Source organism: Hermetia illucens, chromosome 5 (genome assembly GCF_905115235.1).
Source record: "Hermetia illucens chromosome 5, iHerIll2.2.curated.20191125, whole genome shotgun sequence".
Classification (NCBI taxonomy): domain Eukaryota; kingdom Metazoa; phylum Arthropoda; class Insecta; order Diptera; family Stratiomyidae; genus Hermetia; species Hermetia illucens.
Window position 1 is genome coordinate 35,605,506 of NC_051853.1, and position 21,167 is coordinate 35,626,672.

The following is a 21,167-nucleotide window of genomic DNA, read 5'->3' on the forward strand; positions in this document are numbered from 1 at the left end:
GGGGGAATTCAGCCTCAAATGCGCATTTTCACTTAGAAGTATGGGTTTCTATTTATGTGTGGTGATGTGGCGGCGCAGCGAAGGCGCGAACCTGGGGCACCATTGTGGATTCGCCTCTGCCGCTGTATTAATGGCGGCAGCGAAATCGATAGGTGGCCTGGTAGCGGCTGGAAGAAATGTTAACTATGGCATTTGTCAAAAGAAGAAAAGAAGTTGAGTTCACGTCGCCGACCGGAGGAAACAAACAAGTCGGAATACCGGAAGCTCGCGCTTCGGGTATAAAGGTTTTGTGTTCATCTTATGTGAGAAACTTCAACGCACATTTTTCCGTCCGTATATAGCTACAAATTCAACATAATACTTCATATTTTTCCAAACTACGAGACATACCTACATATTACAGTCATAGATATCACACTCACCCTAAACAAACAAACTGCCTATTACCGAATACTGTACACATATATGCACGTATATAAATTGATCGTACCCATATTTCCGATTTACTTCTTGTATCTATTTGAATTAGGCACTACCCCCAAACTTCATTAGCACGCATATATCATATACCTACATACACACATGTCTAGCTGACAAATAACTAAAAAACTAAAACAAAATAATTGTCTGCCACGCAATTCATAAGAATTCATTTCGTTGTGGTATTGACGAATTGATATGTGATGATGACGTCATGCAGGTTGTAGAGTGCACGAAATTCACAAAAAATTGTAAAGTTTCACCCCCTATAACTTAGTTAATAATAGTTGGATTTTCTTCAAACTTGACCAAACTGTGCATTATGTTCTTCATTACACGCATGCCAAATTTTGTACTTCTGGGATGAACATAAGGGGGGTTGAAGGGCAAATTTCTAAAATGTGGAAATATACTATTATTAACTTTATTTGTGCAGATATCGGAACCGGATATATTTTGAGGCCTAGATTTCGTAGAGATGCACCACTGTGATTTTTTTCAGATTTTTCGGTTGGATAGGTTCGGAGAACGAGACCTGTTACACTTTTTGTTGGTCATATTTTGTACCCTCACTCCCCTATGTTTCATCTAATATCAAATATTGAACCAGATTCGAAAAGTACTAATTGAGACCTTTCATTTGATACTCTACATGGCTACATTCTGTGAAAAAAAAATTTGCACCCTCCATTCACATGTATGGGGAGCCCCCCCTTAAACTTAACACAAGATGGCGCCACTTACTGCATGTAAAGGGATCACCAGATTACATACTCTCACCAATTTTCGTGACAATCGGTCTAGTCGTTTCCGAATAAATCGGGTGTGACAGACAGACAGACAGACAGACAGACAGACAGACAGACGGACAGACAGACACCGTCTCGATTCTAATAAGGTTTTGTTTCACACAAAACCTTAAAAAGGGCAAAGCATGTGATATGTAGGAAATAAGGAAGTGGAAATAAAATAAAGTAAAATTTGAGTAAACATTGGAGTCTAGACAATAATTATTAGAGATAGCCCCCAAAATGTGATGGTGCTATTTCACGTGTTTGCATTTGTTACAAGAACTTTCCAGCTAAGTGTCAAATCAATTTTAGAAAGCTGCGATCTGAATAATGTCACAACGTCCTTTCACCAATTTCCACTCGGTTTCAGACAGATGTGCTATAGAAACATGGCACACAATACAAAGAGAGGTTTACAGAGGACACTGTGACCTTGACTGGACCGGATGGTGAGGAGTCAATATGCCAGCTATAGAACAGAAGGAACCTTACTCTGAGAAAGTAGACAATTTTATAATTCTGCATACACACGAATACCGAACCTTCATGGCCTTTTCATTTTAATTTCGAGGGTCTAAAAATGAATTGAAATCTCACGGATGCTTCAAGGTAATACAAATTTTCGGCGGTAATGTTGAACTGAATATACTTTTCTACTGACATTTTGGTTCTCATCGGGGTTTTTATCATACACGCACGAAACATTCACATTAAATATGACATTTAAGTCTTTCTTCTATGGGTTCGTAAAACAACTAATAAACGGCGGGCACAAATGTAACCAAAGGCTAAAATAATCAGCAACTGCAATACTTTTATACAAGTATCTTTGGGTTAAAAATGGCCTTGCAATTTGAAACTACGCGGTCACCTAAAGCGATAGAGGAAACATAAATTTCAACTCAATTTGATGGGAATAAAGCAGCTTAAAATTATAATAACTATATTTAGCATATATATTTTTGAATTTTCGGATAAAACTAATTTTTGCATTAATTTTCGGGGATTTTGATAAAAAAAAAAAACAATTTTAAAGTTTATTGACACTTAGGCTTGATGTTCCGTAGCACAATAGCTGGAGTCAATTGGTTTTCAATTAAAGTGAAAGTTTAGTGTGCATCTCGTTGAATTTAATCGGAAATGAATAACATTATGAACCATCATAAAATAAATCAAATAATTATGAAGACGAGACCGAAATCGGAAACTCTGAACTGAAAGATACGTATATCATCAGCCCTAATTTGGCGGATGTAGGTATGTATTAAAGGGTAGAACGGAATACTTTGTTAGGGATTATTCATACCAAAAATATACCATAAATGAATAAATGGTGGATAATATGGACCATAAAAGCGTATTTAAACAAATATGATCAAAAACTTCAAATGTATCTTAATGTAGGCCAACAGGCTTATATGTACATTGAATTGAAGGAACTTAGCAAATAAGAGAATATCGAATCCTTTGTATCTGTGCATTACAACAAAATAAAGTATCTGAATAAGTCAGTCTTTTGATAATTTGAATATATCGCAAGTACTTTTGAGTTCAATGGATAGTGGGTTGATACTAGAGACTTACCTGAGAAGGATGAGGTCCAATCTTGAGCCGCCCAAACTGACAATTTGAAGAAGTGAAAAATCTGCAAAAGACTGACCCTAGGGACCACGTGGCGCTATAATCCACTAGAACCACCTCTCGCTAATCTTGAACTGCGATTTTCCTATCCAGTAGCTGCCTTTTCATATTTCAGCTTGGTATCTGTAAAGACAAAAAGTCTATGGTCAGTCTTAGCAGCGTTACTGTAAACATGGTATTCCTAATTAGCTTTAGTCCTGTGAGAGTTTGTCTTTCAGGAGAGTAAGTTTTCCCGCTTTGGTCTTTTATGCCACCTCGTCGCACTTATGACACCTGCCAATGTTAATTGTCTGTATTCGCAGGTGTTTATGCATATCTCCATTTTGAATCTACCAAGGAGCGTCTAATACCGTATGCCTTAGGTTCATATGGGCTTCAGAATCTGTTTATTAATATATAATTTCCAGGTGCGCTTAGCGAATCGGAGTAATTTTCCTCGTATTTCCGCTCAGATCTCAAAAAATTCGATCGAGAGATTACCAAGCAATTTGTGTAGCATACCCTGATACCTCACCTTATCGAACGCTTGAGCGATATCAGGGAAAATGGCTTGTTTTCTATTGTATTTTCAATTAGATTCGTGATTCTGTGCATGAATAAATTTGACGAGGTTAAGTCCCTTCATGTGTAAGTGGCCACAGTTGGCAGAATCGAGTAGATATTGCTCGATATTTTAATTAGCTCCTTTCCTGGTTAATTAACAGTTATAACTTCGACTACTTCTCTTTGTCGAGGAACATATTTCATTTTGAATCCTGCGTTGACTATTTGTATAAATTTGATCTGGCAATTATTATTATTCTGTTAAGGGAAAGTCGCACTGCGTCCTTGAAGAACTATTGTGCCCCTTTTACTGGTTATAGTGTACCTATTGATCATAGTATCTCAAGCAGGCCTATAACTGTTAGGAACTTTAGTATGTTCCCCACTTCTAGATGTTTCAGCTTTGCATCTGGTATTAAGTGTTCTCCCAGATGCCTCGACCTACTTTGCACAAGTGCCGAACACTGTCCCAGGATGTGTATAGAGGTTTCGTCATACCCCTCACAAAACCTGCAGGCAGTGTCCGTAGATATCCCTAGCTTCCCTAGGTGATAGTTCAACCGACAATGACCAGTGAGAATTCCCACTATGATTCGGAGGTTCTTTTTGATGAGGTTTAAGCAATCCTTTGTACGCATGGGTTCGTATCCCCCAATAATCACCCTGGATTGCTCCATCCCTGGTAATAATAATAATCGTTGGCACAACAATCCATATTGGATCAAGGCCTTGAAGTGTGTTAGAGCACTTCATTTAAGACCGTAACGGTATACTACAGTATATTGTAGGAGGCAATGTGGTCAGCATTACGCTCGCCCGAGATTATTACCCTGATTTGACTCAGGTACTCATTCGCAGCTGAGTCGACTGGTATCCGACGTTAAATCACGATACAAATCCCACTGCCGCCAGCGAGATTTGAACCGCGACCTTCCGTACGACAGCCTTGTGCTCTAACCACTCAGCTATTCGGACACATCCCTGGTAGGCCCGCCCAATATAGTTCCCTCAACCGTTTCTCTTCGTTTCTTAGATTCATAGCCATGACACCGTTTCCGATTCTACAGAAGGGTTCTGGCCCGTGTAAAGGCATCCCTGGTCCCTTCTTGGTTAGTTCATCCGCTGCCTCGTTGCCTTCCAACCCAGCATGGCCTGGAACCCAAAGTATCCAGACCTTGTTGGGCGAGCCGAGTGTATTCAGTCTCTCAAGGCATTCCCATACCAGTTTAGAGTTCACCTGGTTGGACCTAAGTGCCTTGATCGCTGCTTGGCTATCGGTGAGAATAGCTATGTCCTGCCCCCTGAAGTTCCTCTGCAGATTAAAGGAGGCACATTTGTCTAGGGCGTATATTTCCGCTTGGAATATGCCCATTGGCTTAAAGTTTATTTTCCTTGGACCAATGACACCGGCACCCGCTCCCTCTGCTGTGAGGGATCCGTCAGTGTACCAAGTAATCAGTTGCTGGTTTAAGCCGTAGGTCGCAGCCACGCTCTCCCAGTTTGCCTTGTTACTCCAACGTGTTTCAAACTTCTTATCGAAGTGAAACCTCGTTGTCATGTTGTCCCTCGGTATCAGTAATTCGGGATACCGCCTAGAAAGGATATCAATCTTCCTTCGATTTAGGCAGCCCCACGCCTCACTCATACTACCGGCCATCCTGAATATTGATCTCCTTGCCTGCATCTATATGTGCAGATGGAGAGGGGGTCAATCCCACCATCTGGCAATTCTTCCGCTACTCTTTTTCTCTGACAAATTGTTAAATATTCTTCCTTGTAATGAGTTCGTAGCCTGGATCTATTTCATTCGGTTTTACACGCCGTATTGGGTAATACTGAGCTTTTGGGACTGGGATTAAGCTTGTAGGCGCATCTGTATCTAGTTTTAGGAAAACACTTTCTAGATATTTAGCAACGAGACCTACCTTATCCTTTTCAGAATGAACCCAGTTCCAGGAGGTTTAAGGTTTTCTTCCTTCCCATTACACAAGTTCTTTGCCAGAGTGGCGGGCTCTTAATTCCTCTGCGATTAGGTTTCCGGACTTCTGCAGAGCAGTCAGGAAATTCTTTATTTGGTCCGTAATGGGCACAAGTTAGTAGATCGAGCTGTTCCTCCAGTTGCTAAGTGATTTCGGTTGGTTCATTTATACAAAAATGCTTGCGAGTTGCTGCAAGCATTTTGCAGCATCTGTCATAAGAACAGACATTGCACAGCTATTTATGGCTTTATGGCACATTCCAAGGGGAACCAAAGGCAGAGCTTCCTTAAAGACTCATTTCGGATTAATGATGCTTGAAAATTTCTTTATTGTGGCTTGGATCCATGTTTTCTCTCCTAGGAAGTGAGAAAGAAGTAAGGAGATACACCCAAGATCAACCTTTCGGATGCATCTAGTGAAATAACATGAACAAACACATACAAAACCATCTAGGCACACAGTGCATCGTCTAGTGAGCAAAAATGGAAAGTCGAAATATAGTTTGACGAGTTTTTTACTATTTGGCATTTATAACAGGACCTTAGAAAGTTAAATCCGAATGTACCATTGTTTAGATTTTTATAGTTTTGTGTAAAACAAAATCTTATTAAAATCGGTTCAATGTTTGTCTATCTGCCCATCTGTCTGTCTGTCACACGCACTTTTCTCAGAAACTGCTATAGTGCCTGACACGAACTTTGGTGAGAAGATTGAAACTGTGAAGAACGCCCGCACATACTGTAAGTAACATCGTTCCATGTTGAGTTTGAGGGGTGGGGGCCATGTATGCACAAGGGGGGTGCAATTTTTTTTCACCGAATATAATCATGTATCAAATGAAAGGTGTCGATTAGTATTTTCCAATTCCGTATCAGCATGGGTTTTGACATTAGTTCTGAAGGGAGAGCGGGGGTTGGAAAGTGGGTATTTATTTAAAGGCACAATTCTCAGAAACTTCCCAACTGGAAATTCTGAAAAAAATTACGAAGCTACCATTACACATTGGCTGTCGTACGACTAGGCTCGCCATAACTGTAGCAGAAGTGGTATATGGACAGCCATTACGCCTCCCAGGCGAATTTTTCGACTTACAGTCCAACAACCAGCAGGTATACACGTATAATTTCGCTAACGAGTTGAGACAACGTTTCCAAAGGTAACGTGCAGTCAATGGGAGTCAACATGGCAGCGAAAGGATCTTCATATTCAAAGACCTGGCAACAACAAGCCATGTCTTCATCCGTAACGATGGTCCAAAGAAAATACTCCACCATCCATACCCGGGCCCATATCGGGTGATCAGTAAAACGGATAAGTTCTTTAAAGTTGAAGTGGCCGAACCTATCATTACAGTGTCCATTGATCAGTTCAAGCCTTCTAACGCGATGGCCGACGATATCGAAGAGAACCCGGTCTCGACAAACAATAGAAAACCTTCGTAACAATATCCACCCCCGAGAGAGACTGAAGTGGCAAACTCATCGAAATCTGGCAAACGGGTTAGATTTCCTGATCGTTATCAGGCAGGGCTTCACTAATTTAAATTAACAAGAAATTTAATTTAACAATACCGACGTAATTTCGTTGCATTTAATCACTAGCAGGGGAGTACTATGGCGGTGCCAATTACTTCCAAACACTTGTCTGGAATTAGAACCTTTAATTATGTTTTTTCTACCGAAATGATCTACTCCGGTAGAAGAGTCAGTCTACTCACAGCTCTCACTTTGTGAATAACATAATGAAAAACAGGATCGATATTGGATTTAAATAAATATATCACATATATAAACTGGCCTTTCATTCAACTTCTGCTATCTACCTACCCTGGCTATTCCCAAAATATTAAGGTCTATTGTAAGGGAATCATCGCTTGTTGATTATATTTCATTGTTTTCCCTTTTCGTCAGAAAGCTTATTGTTTTTTGTTCAGTATATTCATGGCATCTATAACCTTCAATCCTTTCCATGTTAGATCTTCCAGAATACAATCTTTTTAACAGATTGGGCAGAGTGCCCTAGTCATAAATTTGCGGGTCTATTGTTACCTCCGTACGTGTATTATTTTTTCCATGTTTAGACTTTTCGAGAGGGACCTCTTCCGTATTCATTGCTACCGACGGTAAGGTTTCAACTATTGGATGCTAACTGATTCTGATGGTTTTCTAAGCGGGAGAAGTTTCACTTTTCTTTTTCCTGAAGTGTTGTCGCAATATTACTAATTGTAATCATGATCATCATTAACGGTGCAAGAACCGGCATTCGATCTAAGCGTTAATAATGAACTTCAGACATCCCGGTTTTGCGCCGAGGTGATATCCCTAAACGTTGTCTGCCTTCCTGGCTTAAGCCATCGCTCCATCTGAGCCTGGGTCTGCCATATCTTCTTTCCTACCATAGATATTGCCCTTATTGACTGTCCCGGCTTGATCATCCTTATCCATACAGATTAAGTGACCCGCCAACCGCAATCTATTAAGCCGGATTTTTGCCACAACCAGACGGTCATGGTATCGCTCATAGATTTCGTCGCTATGTTGTATGCGGAATCGTCCGCTCTTATGTAGGAGGCTAGAAATTCTGCGGATGATTCTCCTCTGGAACGCGGCTGAGCGTTCGCAATTTGTCTTGCTAAGAACCCAAGCCTTCGAGGAATTCATGAGCTATGGCAAGATCATAGTCTTGTACAGTAACAGCTTTGATTGACTCTACAGTGAGAAGATTTGAACGGAACAGTTTTTGTAAGCAAAAAGAGGCTCTGTAGGCTGCCGACAACCGTGCGTGGATATCATCGTCATAGCAATTATCGATTGTAACTTCCACCCCCAGATGGGAGAAATTATCAACAGCATCGCGGATTGCTTTTTCCAGGGTCAGGTCAAAAAGGGTGCAAGAAAAGCCATCTCCTTGTGTTAGACCGTTGTTGATATCGAATGGTCTCGTGAATGATCCTGTGGCTATTATCTTGCCTAGCACATTGGTCAGGGTCAGCTTAGTCAATCTTACCAATTTCGTAGGGATAAAGAATTCTTTCATAATTCGAATTCTGATGGTGAGAAAAAATCCTATTGTGGGAGGAAAAGGTCTTTTTAAATTAAATGAGTTACATCCACCCCTGGCTTGAGGTGAAAAGAAAACATTCAACAAATTATTACGTGCGGATTATTGATTTAATACTAAGAAGATTCTAAGACCCAGATAGGGGACTTGGAGGCATTGCAAATTTAGGTATTTTCTTGTTTTTTTTTTGGGAGTAGGGTAGGTGAATGCGTTTACGCACAGAGTTTTGGACTCCCCGGTGGACTACCAACCAAACACCTACCTGTTATCAGAGAACTAGCCTGGAACTGGCTCTCTCTGCTTTGGCAGCCTTCAAGTCAGGGAATTCCTTTCACCAACGGAAGGGAGGGGAGGAAGGGAGTTGTTGTTAGTTCAGGGAACCCCTTACCGTCCGATCCCTCCGCCGGTTGAGTTCAATCTTCTTCGCAATAAGAAGAGCTCGAACATAATGCGCAATACGATTCCAGCTGCCAGCGCTCTTCAGCATCTTTCTGACAATGTTGTCTGGAGAGAGCTCCCCTGTGTCTGCATAAAGCTGCTCACCCCCTCTCGCAAGAGAAAAAGGTGTGTTTAGTGTCGTCCGCCACTCTATTGCAGAACACACAATCAGGAGATCGCGCCTTCCCAATCTTGTGCAGGCAAGACTGAAACCCTCCATGCCCACTTAGAAGTTGGGTAAGGAAGTCATCAATCTCACCGTGCGTTCTGTTTAACCACGGGTCTAATTTGTCGATGAGCCGCGCAGTCCATCTGCCCCTTGGCTCATTTTGCCAAGAACCACCTCTCTTAAGTTGTCGCCCTTAAGGCCGTAGATAGCTTTGCGCTCCTTGGCAACGAGGTATTAGGTAGGGAAGATAAGGCGGTAATGAGGAACAAGAAAAAAGGTTCATTGACACATTTGAACTGTGGAAAAGTGGCAAACCGATGTATTGCTCGTTCCTACTCATCGTGATCATTTCAAAAGTGAACGCGCTTTTCATAAATTTCATTATTGAATAACTAGAGATACTGCTGAAGAATATAAGAAACATTCAAACTCTGCATTTATTTTTCCGTTGTTTATACAAATTCAGACTCTATTTTCTTTTCCTTTTGATGGTCAGTACCCCGTCGAAAATTACTTAAATATTCCAGCCAGGTAAACATTTTTGTAACAAATAGACAAATTGCTACCGAAGTTTGGAATGACAGCTGACAGTTTGATCCGGTTATAAAGTATAATAGATTGTAAAAAATATTCAATAAGAGAGGAATTTATAACCATCCACATTTATGTACACTCAGAATACGTTGCTGTTAAAATCGATGCTAATTTGAACATAATTTTCATTCCCCGAAGTTATCCTACTGAAAAGCATTTATCTTTTCCACTACTGTTTACATCGCCGCTAGCAAATCTTAACGTTCGAAAAGCCATAAATAACACTTAAATCAATATCGAATAGATTCATTCACCAGTGGTAACTGTTTTCTTCTCAAAGCATGTAACAGACACGATCATATGTACGGGCATGTACGAGTATGTATCTAAATATCTTCAGTTGTTACTATTCAAATGCATGCATTCAGCTTCAGATATTGCAAATTTTATGCGGTTCTTGCTTCAATAGCATGGATAACTGGAATATTTCTTAGCCGCTATCAAACAAGTTTTCCTTGCAATTGCAAGTTAGGCCAGAATACGGTCAAGTAAGATGACCTGCGCATCAATGTGTAAAGTGGAGATTGTGTTAGGATAATAGAATATTACATAAAACTGTGTGTTAGCATGCAGGTGCAATAAATTCAGGAGGCAGAAGAATTTAAAGTTGAAAATACGTTGCGGATTTCACAAACAGAATTAGCTGAAGACAGGCAATTGGGTGCCATTTCCAGCCACTTCAAAAAGTTATACGCAAAGTTGGGGGATGCATGTATCTATTATATACATTTAAATAGAACCTATATAAGTAGAACCTTGGTAGTCACTTCGCACGTATTTTCAGTATTGAAATAGTATAAAATCGATATCAAAATCGAATAAAATGTGGTCCAGCGGAAGTAAAGCGTCCTAGCTAAAAGCCACAAAAATGTTGTCCGAAATGTCATACTTTTAATTCGTGAAAATTTCAGGGTTTGTCCTCAAAATTAGAATACTATATATGTATTATAACGCTACAATTTCTTTTAAATGCATTGAATTAACTATTCAATTTTCAAATAGCAAAATTAACATACATCGATTTATCTAAATTTCCTGAAATTTGTTATAGATATTTTCTAGTGAATAGCGATTGAATAGATAGCCGTATTCCTTGAATGTTGATGATTTATTGCATGGGTAAATCGACGCACAGTTCTTCAGAACCCCTCCAAAAATGACTAGACGCGATGAGATAAGGGTCAAATTTGATTTTCAAAGGTTTTGAATAAAACCATCTTTTTTCGAAGTGAAATGCTCTTAAAGATTTTTTTTACTTTACACAAATTGAAGAAGAGTTTTTCTTAATTTTTTAAAAAAAATTATTTTATTTCCATAAAATAAAATTAACCAGTCTGTCGGACGATCTGAATATATTGTAGGAAAATGAATAGAATTCAAAAAAAATTTGAGTGCTATAATCACTCCTTCAAGTCGTAAGTTTTTCCTTTCATGTGAGTGACCAAGGTGAGGGGTGGGGGTGACTTTCGTAGTTTCGATTGCTTTTGAATTGATAAATAATTTAGTGGCGAACCAGATGGACATAGCCATATCAGATAAGTGTACCTACGTAGAAATGCTTATTAAATTTCAGGCTAGATATGAGGAATTTTATGAAAAAGCAAATTGGTTGCCATTGGACGACACTGTCGACATCGTTAATATGTATGGTTTCAGGAAAAAAATATATGTACCCTGGAGAAAAACTCATGATGAAATATACTAAAATGACAACATACCCAGAAGTCCACTAACTCTTATGTTTAGTGCAAGTCTGAACTGGGGCTTACTTCTTCAGGGATAGGCATGTACAGCATGCCTTTTTGTTAGTTTTTAAGGTTTTGTGTTAAAATTGATTCAATGTCTGTCTGTTTGTCACACTCACTCCTCTCCAAAACGACTAAACCGCTCCGAACGAAATTCGGTGAACAGATGGAAACTATATATATCCTACGCCCACAATGACTGACACAAATTTCCGTTGAGTTTAAAGGGGGGCTCCCCATACATCCAAAGAGGGATGAAAAAATTGTTTTTTTCCCCCGGAGATAGTCATGTGTATCAAATAAAAGGCCTCGATTCGTAATTTCCAAATCTACTAATAACTTTTGATGTGAATTGAACAGTACGCGAATAAGGAGCCAAAGTGTACACACTTAAAGTGATATCTCAAAAAAGCACGGTGGTGCGCTTATATGAAATCTAGGCCTAAAAATATATCCCATCCCCATATCTGTTCAAATAAACTTGTTAATAGTATGTTACCAACTTTCAGAAATTTACTGGAAAACTCCCCTTAAGTTCATTCCAGAAGTACTAAATGTATCAGCAATTTCGGGCGGAAATTGCTCATAAGTCATCCAAATAAAATGGTGACGTCATAATTAACGAGAATAATTCACATTCGAGTGAAATATTAAAATTCCATTCATGAAGAATCCACTTCTCCCCAGCCATATTTAAGTATGTGTGAAACAAAACCTTAAAAGAATCGAATCGATTCGATGTCTGTTTGCCTATCACATCCGATTTACTCGGAAACGGCTAAACCAATTGTCACGAAATTTGGTGAGAACGTGTAGTCTGTGCATCCCTTTACGTTCAGTGGGTGGCGTCACTTTGCACTTTGTTTAACGGGAGCTCCCTGGTACATGTGAAAGGAGGGCGTACATTTTCTTCCCAGATTATGGTCGTGTGGAGTATCGAATGAAAGGGCTCAATAAGTACTTCCCGAAACTAATGATATTTTTGATGCCGGGTGAAACATAGGAGACTGAGGGCTCAAAATGTGTGATCAGCCGAAAAATTTAAAAAAAAAATAATACTGGTGTATTCATATGAAATCTAGGCTTTAAAATGCATCCCATTCTGATACGTGCATAAATCAAGTTAATTATAGTATATTTTAGAAATTTACCCGAAACCCCGTTTTAGTTCATCCTAGCAGTACGAAATTTGGTATGGTTGCAAATAATAATATCATGCGTAACTTTGGAAAGTTTGACAATTTTTAAATTTTTGGACTTGATCTATTTCAGCACCGTGACCCTCTCCATTCTATGGCCATGTTCTACAATATGCCGGGCAACTGCAGAATTAATATGTTTTTCTGCCCCATTTTATTAGCTCAACTTCTTTTAAATGTTCCTTAACCCGAGTGTTGACTAGCCGTTTGCTTTGCCCTACGTATGTACAAGGGCAATCTTCACAAGACATCTTGTAGATGCCGTTTTTTCCTCTTCCTTCTTCGGGTCTTTTGAGCGTGTGAATCCTGCTTGATCCTATTGCTTCGATTCTTTCTTTGGCCAAGATTCGTCGCAAAGCTGGGAACATTTCCGTAGAATAAGTCATTTTGGCTCGTTGTGTGTCCATCTTCATCATCTCTTGTTTGAACAAAGTGGGTAGGCAATTTCGTTCTTTCGTACCTTCCATCTTCCTAATTAAGTTCTGGATTAGAGTTGGCCGAAATACATTTTTTGTAGCTGTATCCACAATGTATGACTTTTCCTTTTCAAACCTTTCTTCAGTAAGTGGTATAGATAAAAATCTGCACCATAGATCGGTAGGCGATCATTTTATGCTGATGTGAGTGGTTAGATGGTTCGATATATATCGAATGGTGGCCGTTATGCCTCTTTAACACTTTGTTGTCGAGGTTTGATTCCTCTTTCATCGTGAATTTTATATTATGGTGCCACTTGTTGATTTGATCCAGTATAATTTGTTTATCCCCCTCTGTTACAATGGCCAAAACGTCATCCACATCGCGTAACCAAACTCTAGGTTTGGCCATGTGCCGTTCCATTTTCTTTTCTAGGCCGGCCATGAGAATTTCACTTAATAGGGGGGATAAGGGATTACTCATTTGGGTAACCCATCCGTTTGGTCGTCTTATAAAATTTATTTCGAAAAGTAAAATAATTTTCAGACATACATGTCGCCGCTAGTTTGGCCTTTCTTTTGCCCTCCGCAGTACTGTCGTGCTGTTCGATCCATACTTCTAACTTACGTAGGGTTTCTTTCTTTCTTTGCATCGTATGAGACCAAGATTTCATCGCCCTCTATACAGCAATCCTTCAATCTCTCCACGACTTCTGGTGTGTTTCTTACTGTTGTGGTGTTGAAAATACTACCAATTTTCTGCATTTCACAAATCATCCATTTGGCTATGTTGTACGTTGGGGAGTTCGTATCTGCTATCATCTCCCTCATTTCTTCCTCTTCTTTGTGAATTCTCGGAAGGGCCGGGTTCTAAGCTGTGCCATGATTGATATAATTGATTTGCACTCCTTCAGTGCCTTTTCCACTCGTTTAATCGAATCTCGCAACGGATGGGTTCTTAAGTTAAAATACCCTCCAGATTTTAGTTTTTCGAATACGCGCCCGTTGTATTTCGGTTTGTCCATGACTACTAACGCGTAAGCTTTGTCCGCTTTTAAATAGTACGCGCCCTTTTGCTTCAGTTGTTTGAACAGTTTCATTTCCTTGGAAGAGCGACTGCGTTTACTGTTAGCCACGGATTTTGATGTACAAAGTGGCTTCATCTAGATCGAGCAGGCGGCGCGAGATCTTGGGCTGCACATCAATGAAGGCAAGACAAAATATATGGTGGCAACGTCAGCATCGAAAACCAACCAACCAACAACATCAAACCGCACTGGTCGAACGGGAAGAATAAAGGTAGGAGACTACAACTTTTCTCCTATCTAGGTTCGAAAATCACAACCGATAACAGCTACGATGATGAAATCCGCCCACGGTTGTTGGCAGCCAACAGAGCCCCTATTTCAGCTTACAAACACTGTTCCGCTCGAAATGTCTCACCATAGGGTCAAATCTCTTACTGTACAAGACAATGATCTTGCCAGTCCTCATGTATTCCTCGGAGACTTGGGTTCTTAACAAGAAGGATTGCGCGGGGGAGGATTGGCCGCGTTCGAGAGATGAATCCTCCGAAGAATTTTTCGCCCCCTACATGAGGATGGACGATTGCGTAGCCTACATAACGACGAAATCTATGAGCGATACCATGACCGTCAGGTTGTGGATAAAATCCGGCTCAATAGGTTACGGTGGGCGAGTCATTTCATCCATATGAATGAGGATGATCCAGACCGGAAAGTCTATAAGGGCAATATCTATGGTAGAAAAAGAAGACGAGGCAGACCCTGCCTGAGATGCAGCAATGGCGTAGGTCAGGACGCCAGACAGCTTTTAGAGATATCGAATTGGTGGACCTCGACGCAAAACCGGGATGTCTTGAGTTCTTTACTAAGGCAGGCCTAGACCGGATACCGGTTGTTGCACCGTTGATGATGACGGATTTTGCAACTTTGGCCATTTCTCTCCGAATGTTGTATTTTGTCCCTGCTTCGCAATGTTTTATCTTACCCTCAATATCCATTATTGTAGTTTCAATTGGTGGTACAGGTGTAACAGCGTACTTCATCCCTTTATTGAGCAGTTTTCATTCGTCTATTGTAAATCGGGCAGTCGATTTATTAACAACCTAGTTGGGGTATCATTTCAATGGAATATTTGGTTGCCCTATTTCTCACACAAAATGAACACAAAACCTTCATACTCGAAGCGTTTTACCTTTCTCTCGTTCAGTAACAACGACTTTGCTCATCTGAAATAATAATAATCATTAGCGCGACAATTCAATTGGATCCAGGATTGCAGTAGGACTCAGTATTCTTCATATTAACTTTCAAGATAAGACGAATGCCAATTCCAACGATATAAGTTAGACATTCTAGGCTTAAGCGAAGTAAGATGTTGGGACTCTGGAGTGTACCGCTCTCCCTCTTGCCACACTAATGACAATGTCCGTTTATGCTCTAGAAGCCTGCGGGTTGCCTCTGACGACTACCGCACGGCACGCTCTCTTAACTTGGGAACCGGTTTTTAACAGACTCCTGACTGTAAGATTCCGGGCCAGGTTAAGGAGCATTGCAATTGTGCAATGCCTCGCACCAGCGGAGACTTCCGATATAGTGGAGAAGGATGCTTTCTACGAGCAATTACACGCGGATCAGAGGTGACATGATGATATCATTATTATTATTAAGCTTACTTAATGCACAAGTTATTTACTATATATTATTAATTTATTAACTTTCTCAATTACAAAAACAATTGTTTAATTATAATATTTCCAACTCAAAAATTCTCCAATTTTAACTTAACTTTTTTTCTCTCCAAACCTATCAGACTAATCTTCCACGATTGCCCTGCCGACTTCGTGGCTATCTCACTGCTACCAAAAGGTAGGCGAGCCACTCAGGCGGGTAATTTTCATTTCGTGGTGAATTATATTATTCTGGTGAGGAGCTTATATGAATTTTCGCTAGTCAGCTCGCGTCTCCACAACGGTCCTAGCGACCCCATCGATAATGGTGGTGGGTCCATGGATTTTTGCAATTTCCATCGCCTCATCATTAATGGCACCTTGTTCGAGCACGGAGTTTGCCATAACGTTGGTTGTGTTTCAACTGATCGACATCGTACAAGCATTCGGATTCACTACTTCCGCATCAGCAGTAGATGTAGGAGTGGTCTTCTGGATGCTCGTGGCATCCGCCATTTCTCGCAGGGTTGAAGGGTTACGACCCCTCAAGTTCAAAATCAACCGTTTGTATGCCCCAATTGTCGCTTGACAGTGGTTATATTGCTGATCGGTCAATCCTGAGTAAGAGGTGAGGCAGCGTCTAAGGAGTTGCCTCTGCCCTGGACGAAACCGTCAGTCCTTTTTTAGTTTTTGTATGCTTGGGTGGTATGCCCCAAACTAAGGATCCATAGACCAAAAAACGTGGGAGTAAATTGCTCCCCATTTGGTCCGGTACAACATCATGTGGATGTGGACTTAGGATCCCCCATATCCTAAACAATTACCCAGCTTTAGTCTAGCTTAGACTTAAACAACTGGCGGTTTAACTTTAATATAATTCGCAACCTTGTCGTGGTTTTGTAATTATATAAAGGAGCGTTTTTCCACCTGTTGCCACTTACGGTCACGCTGCTCCCAGGGCAGAGGTGAGGCAGCGTCTGAAGAGTTGTGTCTGCCCTGTACAAAACCGTTAGTCCTTTTTGGGGTTTGGTTTTTTTTAGAATATCGATGAGCATTGGGCTGCTATCAATAGTGCTCTTTTCCCGGGTGCTGCGCAAGCCGGCGGACTCGTGCCAAAGAAGCTTCATAAGATCTGACTGATTGTGGAATCGTGGAAACGGATCAATCGACGGAAGGGATTGAAGGCTCTATTGGACGTTGCGAATGACGGCGGGCGTGATGCGCTCAAACTCCGATACCAAGCGAAATCCTGACAAGTCAGCATACTATGCGTCGTGATAAAAAGAAGGAAATTTGTTATTGCACTAGTCAGGGAAGTGGGTGACTTCTTATTCATGCTCACGAGCAACTAAAGAAGTGGAAAGAACATTTGACCACGGTTCTTAACTGAATTACATTTGGTGAGGTTCCTCCTCTTGTGGATGAAATGGCTAGTTGGCCTGACTGTTCATCCAGCAGAATAGGAATTATTTTGACCATCAATGCACAGTGCCAAAGAAATTCTCTCTCATCTAAACTGCACTCTCGTGTTACTAATTGCGGCTCAATTGCTAATGGTGGATATCTTTGGCCACTAACTTTTATGATTTGATGCAACTCCATGTTTGACGGTCGTGGATGTTTCCACTTGTTACCTTTAATCCGATCTTTGATACACTGTATCTTAATATACCTACAATTTTTATATGATTGCTGCTCTGTATTATAACTAGAGGTCATCACTCTCAATTGTAAGAATTTTTAATAGATTTTGGAGCAAATTGTTTACCAGTTTCAGGTCATCGTTACGGTTATTTAAAATGACATGGGCAATGAAATTTATCTCCAACAAACCTGACCTGAAAGTGTTAGATTTTACCGAAGGGCTGCCAACACCTAACGTGATGTAGCGGTATAAAACCACTTCAATTCAATACAGGTGAATTGAGAGTTTCCACAACCGTGAAGTTGCTCTGAACTGATTGATTTTCCGGCCTAAATCTAGATTTTGATTACGTTCATTCACTTGCCGATTCATAGCCGCAATGTTGGAAGTGCTTGTGGAGTTTGGGGTAAGAAAGCAAGTCTAGATCACTTTTTTGTGGGAAAGAAATTACAAAGATGTCATTGAATCCCTACCATCTTTGAACACTATCTATGCACTATGACGATGATATTTCCTCAACTGCATTTCAATCAATACGTGCGGAAAGTGTTCATACCTTCCTACGTTTCCTACACTACTAGTTTCTAACTTTGCAAATAAAGTAAGCGGTCCCTGCGTATAAATTACCTTCATGGACGTGCCACTATTCACTAATTGGCCATCATGCTTCCAGACCATGGCGGCGACCGCTGCCGTTGGAGCCACCTTCGTCAAGAATTTATAAAATACACAAAATTTCGGAAACGGATGGAGCATTTTGTGGGTCAACATTGAGCCTCAGGTGAAATTTTTTCAACCTGGTGGAATGAAATCACGAAAACAAGCATCCACACGTGGTCTGCATTTTACTTTGCTTTTTCCATCTGCGGAGCGTTTCATTGCTATTCAAAGACCAGGTAATGCCTGTAATTTTCGCACCTTTTCTTGCTTTAATCAATGTAAACGGTTTGATCGAGATTTTGTAATTGGTCCAATATTTGTAGTAAATGAATTTCGAAAAAAGTGCTTTGATAGCGACATAATATCTGATGATTTTAGTACTCGTAATACTGGAATCGGACCAGCCAGAAGGTCACTTTAATGTGGTCATTGTGTAATAACAGTGATTATAGTCTTTCTTGTGGCATTGGGTACGAGTTAATAAAAGTAGTGCAATTGCTATGCATTTGGACTTGAGAAAATGCAAGAGATTCGTAGATACATATACTTATCTACGTGTGTATAACAAGATGTTATAGGGTATGTCGGGATGATAATTTTTGAAAAATTAATTAGGTAAGTTCCGTCACTTTCTTAAAAACAGGCTTTTCTAGAAAAACAGAAAATTTGTGGTGTAAGTCCATGGGTTTTCTAAAGGGAAATTGAGCGATTCATGGTAGGACTGATCTCGAAGTGGGCAATTCTGTAACTTTTTATGAGAATAAATTAAAAGAATTGGAGCAAGATGAATACCTATTTACCATCTTACCAAGATGATTATCAAGCCATAAAATCGTTTTAGTTGCAGTAGACTGAGAAATTGGTAGCATTAGTGTTTAAACAGAGACTTTTCCTATTACTGAATAAAATGTTAAAGGATAATTTGGGAAAAGCCTAAAAATTCCCGGATGTAATTCGAAAAAATTATGATGCCTTGATGTCAATTTAGGTTTTCCAAGTTTTGATAACTACTATGTATTTAGAAAAGAAACAAATTGGAAACCGTAAGTTTGGGATGAATCCCAAATTTGAAATTTTGAAATACATTGGGTATGCCTAGAACTTCGATTGTGTACTACTTTCAACACATATTTTTGCCGATAATTCATTCTGCAAAGTACTTATCCGGGAATAATCTTATAGGCCAGTTGCAAAAGTGCCTGCCTTCGTGAAGAATTTTGAATATTTTTTCAAGCCCTCCTTAAATGCCCATTTAAAACTTCGTCGAAAAAATCTGAAACATAATATTGAAATCAGACAGTATTTATCAGTTACTTTTTAGTTTTAAATATTCTTTTGGTTTCAGCATACTTGGAAAATTTGTCCAAACCTTTTTGGAGAAATTTCAAGGAGAAATTGTGTTGTAGCGTTCAAACAAACAACCGTGAATTTAGAAAATCGTGTAATAGTAGTATTCATTATTCAAAGGTAGCAGAATTCATTATTCAAAGATTCCGTAAGATTCCGATATCTCGGTTTTACACCGAGGTCTACCTTGATGAAAGATCACGAGGCCACGCCCTCTTACACAGTTATGAAACCTTAAAGTCTTTTATACTATCATAGTAAATTTTGAGGTTAGAATTCGGAAAAGTTAGAGAGCCTCAAAATGGGAGTTATTTTGATGTCACAACGGTAGGGCTTAAATGATTTTGCAACCCTACTTCCGGAAGACGAGGAGAGAGTCCTGCTAAGCCCAAGAGTCGCACACTCTTAAGGGCACCTTTCAAACTCAGAGGGCAATTAGTAGAGTATAAAATTGTAATTTCTCATAAATGAAATAATGCATTGATTTGTAAAATTAAGTTTTAAAATCGCACTCATTTTTAAGGTTTTGTGTAAAACAGAACCTTATTAGAATCGATTCGATATATGTCTGTCTGTCTGCCTGTCACACCCGATTTACTCGAAAACGGCTAAACTAATTGTTACGGAATTTGGTGAGAAGGTGTGGTTTGTGAATCCCTTTACATATAGCAAGTAGCGCCATTTAGTGTTGATGGGATGTAAATTTTTCTTACCGAATATAGTCGTGTGGGGTATCAAATGAAAGGTTTCAGTTAGTGTTTGATATTTGATTCTGCCTTTGATTCTGGGTGAAGCATAGGGGAGTGAGGGCTCCAAATGTGTGCCCCAAAAAGTGTAACAGATTTCGTTCTCAGAATCTCAGAAAACTCTGAAAAAAATCACAATGATGCATCCATACGATATATGATCAATATTATAAATAAAATTAGCATTGACAATATTAAGAAATTATTCCGCTAAATTTTAAATGATTCTTCCCAAAACCTAAGCTTCCCCTGCTTCCAAATACCAACTCGACCAAAAATAAACCTAATTCCTGTAATTTGGTAGAAATGCTTCAAAATAATTAATTTAGGTCCTGACGTATTGGATTTTAAAGCGATAAATTAAAGGAACCCAATGTTGGTCTTGAATATTTTTTCTTTATCTAAACCTTTAAAAGATGTCCTAACAAATATATTTAAAAAATCATACTGAGCTCTAGATAATGGTTTGAAGGAACTTAGAGTTAAAGGAACAGCTCAAATTTGGAGAATATAGGATATATATTAGCCCAGATATTTAATTTAGAAAACCTTCAATTCATGGGCGAAAAGAAGGTTGAAGTTGTGTAGTAGGACCCCTTAAGCTACCCAGTCAAAAGCTTTTTCCACAATCGAAAGCACTTTTGTAGTTACCTATACATGTTAGTTTAGAATTAACCAATAACATATCCATTACAAACTTATCACTATTTTTCTTTCTCTCTTTCATTTATCCACAGAATTACAAAGAAAAAGATTCAGGCAAAGTTGTTTTGTATACCACGAGCATGGGTATCATACGTGAGACGTATGCAAAATGCGCGAACGTAAAACAAATCTTGCGAACATTGCTGATCAAATTTGAGGAACGTGATGTGTTTATGAGCTGCGAATACCAACAGGAGATAAAAGATCGCATGCAAACGGATGAAATTCAAGTTCCGCAATTATTTGTTGAAGGACAACATATTGGTGTAAGTATAAACTTTTAAAAAAATTTCGCTAAAAATATAATATAATCTTTA

General features: G+C 39.5%; 1 protein-coding gene across 3 annotated transcripts in view; it reads left to right on the top strand.

Moving 5' to 3' along the window:
- The window catches only part of LOC119657425, a 183,739-nt gene that overhangs the window by 133,417 nt on the left and 29,155 nt on the right, over positions 1-21,167 (top strand). For all 3 annotated transcript variants that reach the window (XR_005250135.1, XR_005250134.1, XM_038064327.1), the window contains exon 2: positions 20,883-21,116. Coding sequence is in view for 1 of the 3 variants with exons in the window: in XM_038064327.1 (XP_037920255.1) it covers positions 20,883-21,116 (234 nt within the window). In the remaining 2 variants the exon portion in view is untranslated. The remainder of the gene's footprint in view (positions 1-20,882; positions 21,117-21,167) is intronic.